Source organism: Phacochoerus africanus, chromosome 2, assembly GCF_016906955.1.
Source record: "Phacochoerus africanus isolate WHEZ1 chromosome 2, ROS_Pafr_v1, whole genome shotgun sequence".
NCBI classification, from domain to species: domain Eukaryota; kingdom Metazoa; phylum Chordata; class Mammalia; order Artiodactyla; family Suidae; genus Phacochoerus; species Phacochoerus africanus.
In genome coordinates this window covers 142,260,389-142,275,909 of record NC_062545.1, presented here as the reverse complement: position 1 = coordinate 142,275,909, position 15,521 = coordinate 142,260,389, and the positions used below count along the sequence as shown (strand labels likewise).

The window sequence follows — 15,521 nt, the reverse complement described above, 5'->3', positions numbered from 1 at the left end:
TGCTTATCTATGAAGGTTTTGGTTTCTCCTTCAAATCTGAGTGAGAGCCATGCTGGGTAAAGTAATCATAGTTTGAGGTTTTTTCCTTTCATCATGTTAAGTATATCAGGCCACTCCCTTCTGGCCTGCAGAGTTTCTGCTGAAAAATCTCCCCATAACCTTATTGGGGTTCCCTTGTATGTTATGTGTTTCTTTTCCCTAGCTGCTTTCAAGATTTTCTCTTTGTCTTTAATTTTGGTCAGTTTGATTCATATGTGTCTTGGGGTGTTCCTCCTTGGGTTTATTTTATATGGTACTCGTTGTGCTTCCTGGATTTGAGTGAGTGGTTCCTTTCCCTTTTTAGGGAAGTTTTTGGCTATTATCTCTTGGAATATTTTTTCTGTCCCCTTCTCTCTCTCTTCTCTGTTCTCCTTCTGGCAACGCTATAATACAGATGTTGGAGCCTTTTAGCATTGTCCCAGAGTTCTCTGAGACTGTCTCCATTTGTTTTCAATCTTTTTTCTCTTTTCTGTTTTGCATCCGTAATTTCCAGTAGTCTGCCCTCCACCTTACTTATTTGTTCTTCTGCCTCCTGTATTCTGCTGTTGGCTGCTTCTAGAGAATTTTTTATTTCAGTTATTGTATTTTGCATCTCTTTTTGTTTAAGTTTTATATGTTGTATCTCTTTGCTCAGTGTTTTCTGTAAAGTATCCATCTTTGCCTCCAGTTTATTTCCAATGTCTTGTATCATCTTCAGCATCAACAGTCTAAAGTCTTTTTCCTGGAGGCTGAGAATCTCCTGATCGCTTAGCTGTTTTTCTGGGGTTTTTCCTTTCTCCCTCATCTGAGTTATAGTTCTCTGTCTTTTCATTTTTATAGGTTTGTGGTGTGGTGACCTTTTTCCAGATACTAGAGTTGTAGCCTCTCTTACTTCTGGTGTCTGCCCCCCTTGTGGCTGAAGTGGGTGTGGGGGGCTTGCTGTAGGCTTCCTGATGGGAGGGGCTGATGCCTGCCCACTGGTAGGTGGAGCTGATTCTAATCCGTGTGGTGGGTGGGGCTTAGTCTCTGGATGGGATTAGAGGTAGCTGTGTGCCTGAGGGGTCTTTAGGTAGCTTATTTACTGAGGGGTGGGGCTGTGATCTCACCTGGATTGTTGTTTGCCCTGGGGCTTCTCAGCACTGACTGATGGGTTGGGTCCGATTTTCCCAAAATGGCCACCTCCAGAGAAAGGCATGCTGCTGAATATTCCTGAGAGCTTTGCCTTCAGTGTCCCTCCCTCACAACAAACCACATTCACCCCTGTTATCCCAGGATGTCCTCCAAGAACTGCAGTCAGGTTTGACCCAGATTCCTATGGAGACTTTGCTTTGCCCTGGGACCCAGGGCACATGAAAATCTGTGTGGGCCTTTTAAGAATGGGGTCTCCGTTTCCCCCAGTCCCGTGGAGCTCCCGTGCACAAGCCCCACTGGCCTTCAATGCCAGATGCTCCAGGGGCTCTTTCTCCCAGTGCCAAATTCCGCACAGGAGGATTTGATGTGGGGCTCAGAACTCTCACTCCTGTAGGTGAGTGTCTGTGAACCAGTTAGTTTTCAGTCTGTGGAGCTTCCCCCCTGGGAGGTATGGGGTTGTTTATATCATGAAATCGCCCCTCCTACCTCTTGATGTGTCTTCCTCTTTTTCTTCTGGAGTAGGATATCTTTTTTAAGGTTTCCAGTCCATTTGGGTGACGAATGCTCAGCCTTTAGTTGTGAATTTTGTTGTTTTTAGGTGAGAAATTGCTCTTCGGACCTTCTATTCTGCCATCTCAATCCCATCTCAGTACGTACCCCTTTATGACACCCAGACTAGGTCCCTGAACAGATAACTTTTTGGGCATTTTGGTAAGAAATGTCAAATTTTTTTTCTCTATGAGGGGGCAGATTTTTGTTTATTAGGAATTCTGTACTATCTTAAAAGTAGTTTTGGATGTCTAGCCCCAAAGAAATTGACATGAAGAATTTTTTTTTTCATTAAAATATAGTTTATTTACTTTTTACCATAACTAGGTTTCTTTTGTGTCCATTATAAACAAGACAAAGACTCTGTTCACCTCCAGTCTTTATGTGGCATTCGGGAAAACAGAGGTTAACCATGTGCCTCTAGGCTCAGCAGTCAGATCAGCCTTGCACTGTGTTCTTCCCCAGAATAGGCCACTTGACTGGGGCCATTTCCTTTGGTGTGTCTGGGTCATTTCCTCAGCTCATGACTGATAGTTCTGGGACGCTTGTTCTAGGATCAGGAAGCCAAGGACAGGTGGAGAAAAACACACCACCAGGTATCTGTGATGTTTTCACAACAGAGGCAAGTAGAACTACAGTCTACATAATTCCTATTTGGTTACCGTCAGTCTTTTGAGGGAGCCGATTCTTAGTAAGGCTTACCCAATGCAACTTTGTAATGTTCATGTGTGCCACACAATTTATGAGTTTATTCTTCTTCTCAGTCCTATGAATTATGAATTTTTAGGAAATAGTGATTCCAAATAGGTAAGGTAGAATCACATGAAGAGTTGAAAGTGAAACCATTTTTTTTTTAATGGCCACACCAGCAGCCCATGGAAGTTATTGTGCTAGGGGTCAAGTCAGAACTGTAGCTGCAGGCTTACACCACAGCCATGGCAACACTGGATCTGAGCCGTATCTGTGACCTACACTACAGCTTATGGCAAAGCCAGATCCTTAACCCACTGAGCAAGGCCAGGAATCAAACCTGCATCCTTAGGAACACTATGTTGGTTTCTTAACTCGCTGAGCCACAATACAAACTCTGAATCCATTTTGAACTAAATGTAAGGCATTCAATTCCATCAGCTCTGTTTCACACTTTTTTTCCCCAATCAAATCTGCCCTCTTTTGCTCAGAAAGTTATTGTCCCCTCTCTTCCTGTTCTTGGCTTTTTTTTTTTTTTCCCCTAACCCCTGTGTAACCCTTCAGCCTTCCCCCAACTCCCCGTAGCTTAATCTTTTGAAAAAAATTTTCTGGTAAAATACCCCTAACATAAAATTTACTGTCTTAACCACTTTGTTTTGGCCATGCTTGTAGCACGAGGAATTTCCTGGGCCAGGGCTTGAAACTGAGCCACAGCAGTGACAACGTTGGATTCTTAACTGCTAGGCCACCAGGCAACTCCTGTGTTAACCGCTTTTAAGCGTACAGCTCTGTCTTGTTAAGAACATTCACATTGCTGTGTACCCATCACCACCAACCACCTCCTAAACTCTCTTCATCTTGTGTAAGTGAAACTCTGTATCCTTTAGAACCAACCCCCAATTCCTCCCTCCTCCCAAGTCTTTGCCACCACCATTCTCCTTTCCATCTCCATGAGAGTGTCTCCTCTAGAGACCTCCTATGAGTAGAATCATACAGGATCTATCTGGTAGTGACTGCCTAATTTCGCTGGGCATAATATCCTCAAAGTTCATCTACTTTGTAGCACATGTCTGTGTTATTGTCCATACATAGACGTATACATGTATTTTAGTTTTTCTGTGTATTACGATGTGTTGATATCTTTAAAAACCCTTCCTGGCTGGGCAGAGGCTGACCTTTCCAGGCTTAGCCAGTTCTCAGAAATGGCAAGGATCCCAGCCTGGGGCAGGGCTTGGACATACAAAGTAATCCAATCTAGGGCCATGCTTCCTCAGTGTACTCCCCAGAGTAGACAGTGCTTTTCAGTTTTAAGCCTCCCAGGGCCAGGTGACAGGCCGCTGGAGACCAACTCTACAGCCCAAACCCTGCAAGAATTATTCCAACTAGCCAGACTAGCCAATCCCCGTGGTTTACCCTGCCCTGTTGTGCCTTCCCTTTAGAGATCCCCATTCAGATCATGTCCTAAGTGCCCCTCCCTTGCCCTCTCCTCTGCCTCCTGATCTCCTTGATGTCTTTCCCATGCAGTCCTGCAAAGAGGGCCAGACCTCCTCTTTCTAAGACCTATGAGAAAGTAAACTTTGTTTTCCTCAGCTTCTCCTGGCTGTTCTGGACTGACCATCACATAACACATACAAAAAGGCTGAGTAAAATTCCGTATGTTGATACTACATTTAGTTTACCCTCCATGAACACTTGGCTTGCATTCACCATTTTTGGCTGTTGTGAATTAAGCTGCTATGGACATGGGTCTACACATATATGTTTGAGTTCCTGATTTTAATTCTTTGGGTGGAATTGTTGGGTTATATGGTAATTCTGTGTTTAATTTTTTGAGGAACTACCATAATGTTACAGTGCCTGTATCATTTTACATTCCTTCCAACAGTGCACAAGGGTTTGAATTTCTCCATATCTTTGCCAGCACTTGTTATTTTCTGTTTTTTGGTAGGTAGTTTGTATTTGAGTAGTAGCTGTTATAAGGGATGTGAAGTGGCATCTCATTGTGGTTTTACTACTAATAATGTTAAGTGTCTTTTCATGTGCTTATTGGTCACTTGCATGTCTCTTTGGAGTATCCTTTACCCACTTTTAAATCAGGTTGTTTTGCTTATTCGTTGTTGAGTTGTGGAAATTCTTTTTATTTTTGGGATATTAACCACTTACCACATATCAGATATATGATTTGCAGATGTTTTCTCGCATTCTATGGGTTGCCTTTCCACTGTGATAATTGTGTCTTTTGCTATATGGAAGTTTTTAATTTTGATATAGTCCAATTTATTTTTTCTTTTATTGCTTGTGTTTTTGGTGCATGTATAAGAAATCTCTGCCAAATCCAATGTCCTGAAGCTTTTATCCTATGTTTTCTTCTAAGAATTATGTAGTTTCAGAGTCACTTTGAATTAATTTTGTATTTTGTGTAAGGTAAGGGTTCAACTTCATTTTTTTGTTTGTGGATATCCAATTTACATGACACCATTCGTTGAAAATACTTTTCCCCCATTGAGTGGTCTTGGTATCCTTGTTAAAGTTCCTTTGTCAGGGCTTAATCACAAGTCTTTGAATTATAACGCTTGAGCTTCCTGTGGCCAGTCTATTTCCTGGGTACTGGTGTCAGAATCACTTTCCTAAATGCTCCCTTTGCTTTAGCATGATGCTGCTTAAATGAATATTTGCTTAAAATGGTTTATTCTCCCCAGGTTTTATGTGTTCATGTTTGCGCATGTGTATGTTTGCACACGTGTGTATTTTCCAAACTCTTATCTCCAAAAGCCTTCTTATACTGTTGCACTTAATACTCATTTGTCACTTCGCATTGCAAGTTGTTAAGGCTTTATATCTGTAGGTCCGTTTTACTTAATGAGATTAAAAGCTCTGGAAGCCTAAAGTTGAATAAATACCGTGAAACAGCCAGAAAAGTCTTTTGCAAGAAGTGGATCTTCAATTGACTGACTTCACACAGCATGTGTATAACATCACCAAAGGTTATGTAGCATTTGGAGAATTTGCTGAATCCAATTAAGTTGAAGAAAGATGCTACTTACTATTCATAGTAGTTAGCATAGCTCAGTCTAAAAATGAAGAACAGTCTTATGAAATTTAAGCACTGTATACAGAGTACACAGAATTGCATTGGGGTGTTTTCTAAACTGCCAACAGCTCTTTGAAGCTCATGTGACTTGATTGTACTGACGGATGTCAGAGTAGTTGGCTCCAGTTCATAGTCATTATTTGCATTTTCGTGAAGGTCTGTACTGCAGAGCACAGGCTGCAGATTTCTGGGTACATAATTCAACAACAGACTGTGAGCTTCAGGCACACCAAGAGCTCCAAGTCTGCTGGTGAATGATGAGCTCTGTGGTGAAACTAAAGGAAACTCGTTACAATAATTGTGGATACAAATGCTCTTGTTTCCATAGAAACACTCTGTGTTCATGGCCAAAGGTTCATGTTCCTCTAGGGTAGTGAGATCCTGAAATTGGTGCTGTTCTCTCCTTTATTAGTTGCTGGGGAGAAGGAGCCTCCTCTTTTACAGATGGCATGGACTCCTGGCTCAGAGGTTGGCTGTCTGACGAATCTCATTACTGGTCTCCCAAGTTCCATTTCTGCCAAGGAAAAGGAATCTGATTTTCTTTAAGGTTAAATGAGCCAATTTTACCTCTGATGCACAGGGTTAGGTAGTAAGTTTTCTTGTTACATGAATTTTACTCCTTCATAGTGGAGACAGTAGTTCCTTAATAAAAATGCTATTCCTTATTGAGTTATAGGATTTGAGGTCTGTGATTTGTGGGTGTGTGTTTAGGTTATAATGATAATAATTATCAGTATTTCTTAATCTCCTTTGAGATGTCTACTCTCCAGATCTTTGCTTTGAGTTGCAACCAGGTGATGGATAAATAACTTGAACTGTCTGGTTTTACTCATCACTTGGTTTTGGCTTTATAGCATAACTTTGACATTGAATTTCTTACACGATGTCTTATATTTTGTCTTTTTCTATTGTCTTTGCCATATAATCAGCTAAATAAATATTAAAAAGTATCTGTATAGTCACCTATCACTGGCAACTTGCAATTTACATGTGTATTTTTTCTTTTTATGACCATGCCTGGGGCATATGAAAGTTCCCAGGCTAGGGGTTGAATCAGAGGTGTAGCTGCCGGCCTATGCCACAGCCATGGCAACACCGGATCCAAGCCGCATCTGCAATATAAGCCACAACTTGTGGCAACACCAGATCCTTAATCCACTGAGCGAGGCCAGGGGATCCATCTTGAATCCTCAAAGACAATATTGGGTCCTAACCCACTGAGCCACAGTGGGAACTCCACAATTTATATTTTCTTTGCCATATAATCAGCTTATTAAATGTTGAAGGGTATTTTTACTGCAACTTGCAGTGTATAAGCACCTGGTTTTTCTTAATCAATAAGTACAAGTAAGACTCTTTCATCCTTTGAAAATGGTAATGACAAGGCAAGTCTCAAAGAAAAATCCACACCTTTCCAAACTACTCTTGAAGTGTCAGTGTGTGAAGCGGAGGAGGTTGAGTAGCACCTTCCTGGGTCTCTCTGGCACAGCGTATTAACACCCATGTGTTTTTCTCCACAGTAAAACCGACTGTAATCGATGTTGACATCTATGTTAACAGTATCGGTCCTGTGTCTTCAATAAACATGGTAAGAAGCAATTTTCTTTTCTGATCCACCATCTTTGAATCAGTTCCTGTTTACTCAGGTCTCGTCGTGGGCTTCTGTTTGAGGTTTATCATGGGGTTTAAAGTTTGTAACTGACTTTTTCAGTGGGTGGCATTTGTTTTGGTAGTTTAAATATTGAAAATGGTACAACTCAAGGAGCAGGGATTGTGCACAAGGAGTAAGATGTTGCTTTGATGATTAAAAAGTATCCCATCCCCATCTTGTCCCTGCATGGATGTGCTGCAGGTAGATTTCCAGGTGACATGATTTGCATTTGTGCAGTTATTGGCTGTCATTGAGATTAGGGATGAGTATAAATGACAGCTTTCTTAAGTTCGTTTTTTCAAGATCCAAAGACGTGCATTTTTGTGTTTCTCAGGAAAGGACCTGACATTACCTAGCTTACATTTCTGTCTTCAGTTTGAACTCAAGGCTAAATATATTGCCATTTTTAATAAGGGGAAGTATATGATCAAGTATGCAATTTTCCCAAGTAGAGGAGGGTCTTTTCTGATGCAGAGACAAAACAAGCTCCAGAGGTAACTGTTTACAGGGTGAAAGGAGGCCATCCTTGTAGGAAGTGCTTAGCTCTTGGGAAGGTCTTGGAATGTTGGAGTCCGTCAGGGTCTCCTCACAGGTACCACAGGCTGGGGTGGGCCTTCATGTGCTGAAGATGGAGGATTCCAGGATTCCTTGCAGGCCTAGTGATGGCAGGAAGTCCTAATGCTGGGACTTACTCTGTGCTTTCTTAATTCACAGTGGCTCCTGGACTTGGACATATAAGGCCGAGCAGGGAGGGGTTTGCAAAATGCCAGCTTAAGATGCCATCTTTTCATTGTGGAGTTCTGTGACTGGGTATAACCCTTCCAAGTTAATAGTGAAATCATTTCTTTTCATTTCCAGGCATTAAAAGTGTTCTTCTTTTCTCTGAAGATATAAAGGTTCCATGTGGGGCTAAAATTCTAATTGTGGGTGACTCACATAAAAAAAAAATCTGCAGCATTCCTGCTGTGGCACAGTGGGTTAAGGGTCTGGCAGTGCCACAGCTGTGGCATATGTTGATCCTGGGAACTCCCTATACTGAAGGGCAACCAAAAAAGAAAAAAAATCCCCCGTGTCACCCATAAACTGGAGATGGGGTGCTGGCAAAGAGGTGAAATAAATGAAAGGATTCATTTCACACAAACTGTGGGTGGCAGATTGTGAAATGTAGGCTATAAATGTAATATTCCCTTTTCTTGATAAATATCATTCAGTTGACCACATAGAGTAGTTGCTTCTGAGTTTGTTTCTTATGCTGGAGTTTAATTTTCTTATATTAATTTCACAACACTCCATTCAGACACTAGATTTTGTCCTAACACTAAAACATAAGGGACTCCGTAGATGTGTAGCCACAAAATTGTTTTAGGAAGAATTGCCTGTGCCCAACCTGGGATTTTCGTGAACTCCTGTACCCGTGAGCTCCACTTTGTGTCCAGGCTTAGGCTTTGCCAGTGGAATTGATGGATACTTCTATATGAAAACCATAGGCTGCAGAGGTGGCTGCAAGTGACCATCCCCGCCCCTAACCCCCAGGGTGATAAGGACTCAGCTAATGGCAGGCACCCCTTTGGGAAAGCCCAGTAGCAATTGGAATAGATTTCTCTGATGAGGTCTTCTTAGTCTGAGATGTGGCTGGTAGGCAGCAGGTGGCTCGGTGGGACAGGTGGGAAGGCAGGTAAAAGGCAGGATTGCAGGTGTGTGACACCATCAGGGACTGAAGGGCTGAAGGGCATGTTGTTTGAAAGCCACGTGGATGGGTGGAGTGGATGGGGGCAAGATCTGTGGTGAAGTGTTGTCCTTGGCTCCGCCCCAGACAGACCCTTCCATAAAGAAGCAGACACGCCCCACTGAGGCACCTGCAGGTCCAGCTTCACGAGAGCCTAGTTCAAATCCAGACTCACAGAGAAACCATCATGGTAGCCTGGGGACCTGAGCAAAGGCAGATTCAAGGCTGAGCATCCACAGGCAAGAACATGGAATACCTCTGAGGTAGGTTTTGGAGACCTCTGGAAGCAGGAGCTTCTGAGTTGCCTCTTTTTTTAAATTTAAATTTTTAAAAAGACTTATTCTAGGGGGCGGGGCAGAGAAGTTTTAGGTTCGCAGCAAAATGGTGAGGAAGGTACAGAGATTTCCCCTGTACTCCCTGCCCCTACACATGTGTAGCCCTCCCACTATCAATATGCCCCAAGAGAGTGGGACCCTTGTTAGTCAGTGAACCCACATCAACACGTCATCACCACCCAAGGCCAGAGTTTACACTGGGGTTGATGCTTGGTGTTGTTCATCCCTGATTTTAGACATGTGCAATGACATGTTTCAACCATTAGAGTATCACACAAAGCAGTCCCGCGGCCCTAACAGTTCTCTCTGTGCACCTGCTTCATGAAGGATGGGATTTCAGCTTTTATCTTCCTGACACTTCTCACATTGCTGAATACATCACACGTACCCACTATATCTATGAAACCAAATGACATACTTTCAAAAGAATGTGAAGTGCAATAAAGGGGACCTCATGAGAAATAACAGCAATTTAAATGTAGTGAACTGACTGTTTAAGTGGGAATTGGGGATTGAGTCAGCAATAATCAAAAAAGAATATGAGAGAGATTAAAACAATCAAATTAAAAATGTATATTACGGGGGAGTTCCCATTGTGGCTGAGCAGGTTAAGAACCTGATTAGTGTCCCTGAGGATGAGGGTTTGATCCCTGGCCTCACTCAGTGGGTTGGTGCAAGCTGCGGTGTAGGTCGCAGATGTGGCTCAGATCCAGTGTTGCTGTGGCTATGGCGTAGGCCAGCAGCTGCAGTTCTGATTTGACCCCTAACCTGGAAACTTCTGTATGCCTCAGACGCAGCTTTAAAAAGAAAAAAAAAATGTATATCTATATTTCTCATATTTATTATAGGAAAAAGGCATAGTTTGGAGATGTGTAGAGGATTTAAGGATGTACATTTTTATTGGGATTTTGACCATAAGCTAAAGCCTGATAAAATTAAGGCTTTCTCCCCTCCAGATATTCATTTAACAATCAAGAAAATGGAGAAAGCAACTATTTCTTCTTCCTCTTCCCATTTTTCTGCTTCAGGCATTCTCTCTGCTACGTAAGAATGAAGTTGTACTTCAGTCACTTGTTTAGTTTAACAGATTGATTTTCATTGTCTTGTCTCTTCCAGAGTTGCTTCTGCTTTTTTCTAGTTTTAGAGGAGTTTAGAAATGGTTCGGATGGGTTGAAGAGAATCTTTTTTTACAAAGCTCAATCACATCCTCTGTCTTTGTCATTATAACCTATCTAAAGGTGCCCAATTTCTGCTGGAAATTGTGCCTGGTTTGTTTCAGGCCTTGTAGGAAGCTGCATTCAGGGAGCTTGAGAGTTTATTTTTGAGACTATTCACTGTAAGAAACATTTTAGGAAAGAAACAAAGAAAACTAGTGCTTTGAAACCTATCCTTTGCTAGCTACCTGTCTTGTTTGATCTTCATGAGATTGTGGGAGAGAAGATACTGCCTTTCCCACTTCTTTGTGATGAAGGAGCTGAGCTCGTGGGCATGGAGACCTCAGAGCAGGAGTCCTGACCTAGCCCACTGTGTTCATGTAGTCACTGTGGCTACCTGGGGCAGCACCTCGAGACCTAAAGCTCTAACCTGGAACTTGAAGTGAGAAAGGGCTCTGGGCGGAGTCTCATGCTAATAAGATCGTTTACCTTTTATTAAAAAACAAATTAATAGACTTTATTTTTAGAGCAGTTAAAAAAATGTTCCCCAACTTTGTTGAGATATAATTGCCATGTAAGGTTATGTAACAGATTATGTAACATGTAACATATTTAGGGGGTACAGCTTGGTGATTGGCTATACATGTATATTATGAAATGATTAAAACAATAAGATTAGTTAAGGTTAACCATCACCCCACATCATTTTTTTTTTTTTCTGTCTGTGTTGAGAGATTTTAAGACTGCTCACTTAGAAAGTATCAAGTGTATAATACCATATTGTTAACTATAGCCACCATGCTGTACGTTACACCCTGGAATTTGTTTATTTTAATTCTGGAAAACTGTACCCTTTGACCAACATTGATCCATAAGTACCGACTCCTCCATCGTTGGAAACCACAAGTCTACTCTCTGTTTCTGGGACTTCAGGTGTTTTAGATTCCATGTATAGATAAGATCATCCAGTATTTGCCTTACTCTGTCTGCCTTATTTCATGTATTATAGTTTTTAAAGTTTACAGAAAAATTGGGTAGGCATCACAGAGAGTTTCCATATGCCTCTGCATACACAAATGCGCACACATGCATACACACACACACACACACACACACACTCCTTCTATTATTGACATCTTGCATTGGTGTGGTGCATTTGTTGTGAGTAATGAATGAATATTGACACATTATTAACTGAATCCTTAGTTTACATTAGGGTTCACGTTTGGGTTATGCACTCCATGCGTTTTCACAAATGTATAATGACATATATTATGTATTCACCATTGTTGTATCATACAGAGTATTTTCACTGCCCTAAAAATCCTGTGTGTTGCCTGTTCATCCCTACCCTCTAAGCCCTAACAGCCACTGTTCTTTTTACTGTCTCCATAGTTTTGCCTTTTCCAGAAAGTCATATAGTTGGGATCCTCAGTATGTTGCCTTTTGAAGTTTTTTTTTTTTTTCCTTTTTCACCGCCCCAGGGCATATGGAGTTCCCTGGCTAGGGATCAAATTCAAGCCTCAGTTGTAATGTATGCTGCAGTTGAGGCAACACTAGATCCTTAACCCACTGTGATGGGCCAGGGATTAAATCTGCATCCCAGCGCTCCAGAGACATCACTGACCCTGTTGTGCCACAGCAGGAACTCCAGTATGTAGCCTTTTAAGACAGGCTTCTTTCCCTTTGTTTTTAAAAGAACTAGTATGGGCATTCCCTGGTGGCCTAGCAGTTAAGGATTCCAGTGTTATCACTGCTGTGGCACGAGTTTGATCCCTGGCCTAGGAACTTCTGCATGTTGCAGGTATGACCAAAAAAAAAAAAAATAGTGTAAGTTACCTGAGGATATCCTAGACTTAACGTGATTGAGTCAATATGATGTGGCTGTAACAGCTGGTTGTGACAAGGCGTCAGCCATATATCAAGGAGGCGGGTGTGTTGTTCATAGGGACAGGTGAAAAATCACCAGACTGTGTTCCACTATATAATCCATAACCAAAAGTATAAAAATTTAGGATGGCATGCAGCCAGGAGGGGCATAGGGGGTCAGGGTTAGGGGGCGGCCATGGAGCTCACTGTGACATCTGTGAACCTTGTCCCCATTCCTTAATTTTTGGCTGTGGTTTGGGGAGGTGAAGTCAGTGACCATGAGGAGTCACAGAAGTCCTGGAGGGAAGATAGTAAATTCCATTTCTAAAAGGACCATTAGCATTAGAGGATGACCATTGCTCTGTAAAACTTTTCTGAAGGCATCTAAACTCAGGAAAGTCCAAAAGAAGTGGCAACTGCAGCACCATGGTCTTTGCATTTGGTCTTTGCATTTATGCTGCTGAAGATTCACCACAGTTTTTGCATCTGTAGTTTGATACCCTTCATCAGTTTAGGGAAAACATTGGCCATTATTTCTTAAAATATTGCTTCTGTACCATTCTCTCTCTCTTCACATTCTGGAACTCCAATCCTATGAATGTTAAGCATTTCTCCCAGTACCCTTTGTCCTTTAGACTTGTGCTTTCCTTTCCATCCCTTTGCTTTCCAGGCGTCAGTCTGTGGAAACCTTCCAGCCTTACCTTTCAGCATCCCGAGTTGCCCCTCCTGTGTCTGTTATCCATTAAAACCTTCTGTTGAGTTCTCGATTTCAGTTAATGTAGTTTACATTTTTAAAATTTTAATTTCATTTTTTCTAGTCAATGTCAGTTCTCTGGTGAAATTTCCTATCTTGCAGTCTGTTTTTTTTCTCTTTTTAATTTTATCTTAATTAATTAATTAATTTGGGGGCCACATCTGCAGCATTTAAAAGTTCCTGGGCCAGCAATTGAACCTGAACCACAGCAGTGACAATGCTGGTTCCCTGACTGCTAGGCCACCAGGGAACTCTCCCTGTGAAATATATTTTCTTGAACATACTAATCATTAAATTCACAGCTGATAGCTATAGTATCTGGCCACATGTGGTACCGTTTCACTTGTGTCTTATTGCTTGGCCCCAGTTTCAGTCTGCCTGGTGATTCTGATTGTGTACAGATGTTGGAGAGACTTCAGGCAATATTCCTTCTCATGTCTGGAGGTTGGAGCTGGCCTGAGGGCTGTCCTGACCCTTGTTGGGGCTCAGTTGGGCTCTGGTACCAACACCTTTCCAGCAAGCCTTGGACATAGCTCCCCAAGGGGTCCCAATTGAGGGCTTAGGATGCTTCCCAGGACCACTCCAGAATGGTCCAAGAATCTAATTTTTATATATCTGGCAGCATCAAGTGGCTAAAAATTCTTTTCTTTAGAAGGAATTTTTATAAGAGTGTTTAAAAGCTGCCCCGTGCAGCTTAGTCTGTGAAGGTGTTGAGGGAAAACCCCTATTGTCTGGCTCATTTCCCCATGGTTAAATGGGAATGATTTTTGGAACTTAAAAAAAAGAAAAACAACTCTCCAAGAATGAGAAAGAAGAAGACATTTAAGGGCTTGGAAAAAAGTAATAAAGCTTTTATTTATTTATTTATTTGGCCATGGTGCGCAGTGGCTTGATGTGGGATCTCAGTTCCTAGACCAGGAATTGAACCCAGGCTATAACAGTAAAAGCGCTAAATCCTAACCACTAGATCACCAGGGAACTCCCAAGAAAATAAAACTTTTTAAATCAGAGATCCACTTAGCCTCACTCTATAGCAGGTGCCCATTTGATGGTGAGCCCTTGAGACCAATACCTGCAGCTCGTTTTGGTCCCCTGGGATGCAGTTTGAGGGTCTCTGGAGTGTTTCTCAAATGAATGAATGAATAAAAATCACCTTCAGACTCTGCCTCTCCACATTTTCACCCATTCTGGTGTGGGAGATGCATATACGTATCCTTCTAGTGTCTTTAGGTTACACCTTCATTAGTGAATAGATCCACTTCTCTTGCTCTAATTTTATTAGCTAGCAGTTTTCAGGGCTCCCACTGCTGCAGGAATTTAATTCTGATGATAAATCAGTAGAGGCTGTTGATGTCATCACCCAAACTTATGGCTAAGGAGCTTAAGGTGTAGGATCCTCAGGTCATATCTCAAAGGCTGTGCCTGTGGAAAGATGATAGAAGCAACAGCCACATTTTAAAGTGAAAAGGAAATCAGTGTGAGCTCTGCTAGTGGGCAAGACTCACTGTAATGCCAGTGCATTTCAAATTTACACTGTATGTCTTTTTTGTTCTCCTGAGTCTTGGAACATTTCACCATTTTATGCAAAATGTCATTAGAGATGCTGCCTTGTAAGATGGGGCATTTATGTCCCTTTGTGAATAGAGGTGAACTTTTTAGCAATTTAAGAACTCTGAGATAGATGTTGTAAGACAAAACTTCTGCCCCTTCTTTGTCAGCTATGATTTGCACACCAACTCCTTGGGATGTGGGAGTAGCTTCTTTTTCTTTTCATCTCGAACTTTTCCATTTCTGCTGGTTATTTCCCAATTGATAGCCCTCATTCTTCACTATATGGGCTATATTATGGACTCCTGAAAAGAGCACTGTCTTTATATTGCCTGTAAAAACTATTTTCTTGGAGTTCCCTGGTGGCTCAGCTTGTTAAGAGTCCAGCATTTTCACTGCTGTGGCTTGGGTGGCTGCCATGCTGTGGGTACAATCCCTGGCCCCAGAACTTCTGCATGCTCCAGGTGCAGCCGAAAAAAAAAAAAAAGAAAAAAAATTCCAAAAGGAAAGGTCCCCTACCTCTGCTGACTCAAATTCACATGTTCAAATCTTCCCAAAGACATTAGAATGTGACCTTATTTGAAAATAGAGTCATTGCAGTGTAGTTAGTTAAATTGAGGTCTTAATCCAATATGACTGGAGTCTTTATAAAAAGGTGAAGTTTGGAGACAGACATGCACACCCAGGAGAACACCATGTGAAGATGAAGGCAAAGATTTACAAGGCCACGAATGCCAAAGGTGGCTAGCAAACCATCAGCAGCTGGGTGAGAAGCCAGGACCAGATTCTCCCACAAAGCCCTCAGACGGAACCAACCCTGCTGATGCCTTGATGCTGGGCTTCTAGCCCCCAGACTGTGAGATAGTACATTTCTGTTGTTTGAGCCACCCAGTTTGGGGTCCTTCATTATGTTAGCCCTAGCAAACCACATTTGGGACCCATGCTCCAGCTTGAAACAACACTGGATCCTTAACCTACTGAGTGAACCCACATCCTCATAGAGAC

The 15,521-nt window shown here is 42.0% G+C and overlaps 1 protein-coding gene across 1 annotated transcript in view; it reads left to right on the top strand.

Moving 5' to 3' along the window:
• GABRG3 (gamma-aminobutyric acid type A receptor subunit gamma3) overlaps positions 1-15,521 on the top strand; it is a 599,057-nt gene that overhangs the window by 63,496 nt on the left and 520,040 nt on the right. Inside the window, exon 3 of the mRNA XM_047766855.1 lies at positions 7,000-7,067. Coding sequence (XP_047622811.1) covers positions 7,000-7,067 — 68 coding nt within the window. The remainder of the gene's footprint in view (positions 1-6,999; positions 7,068-15,521) is intronic.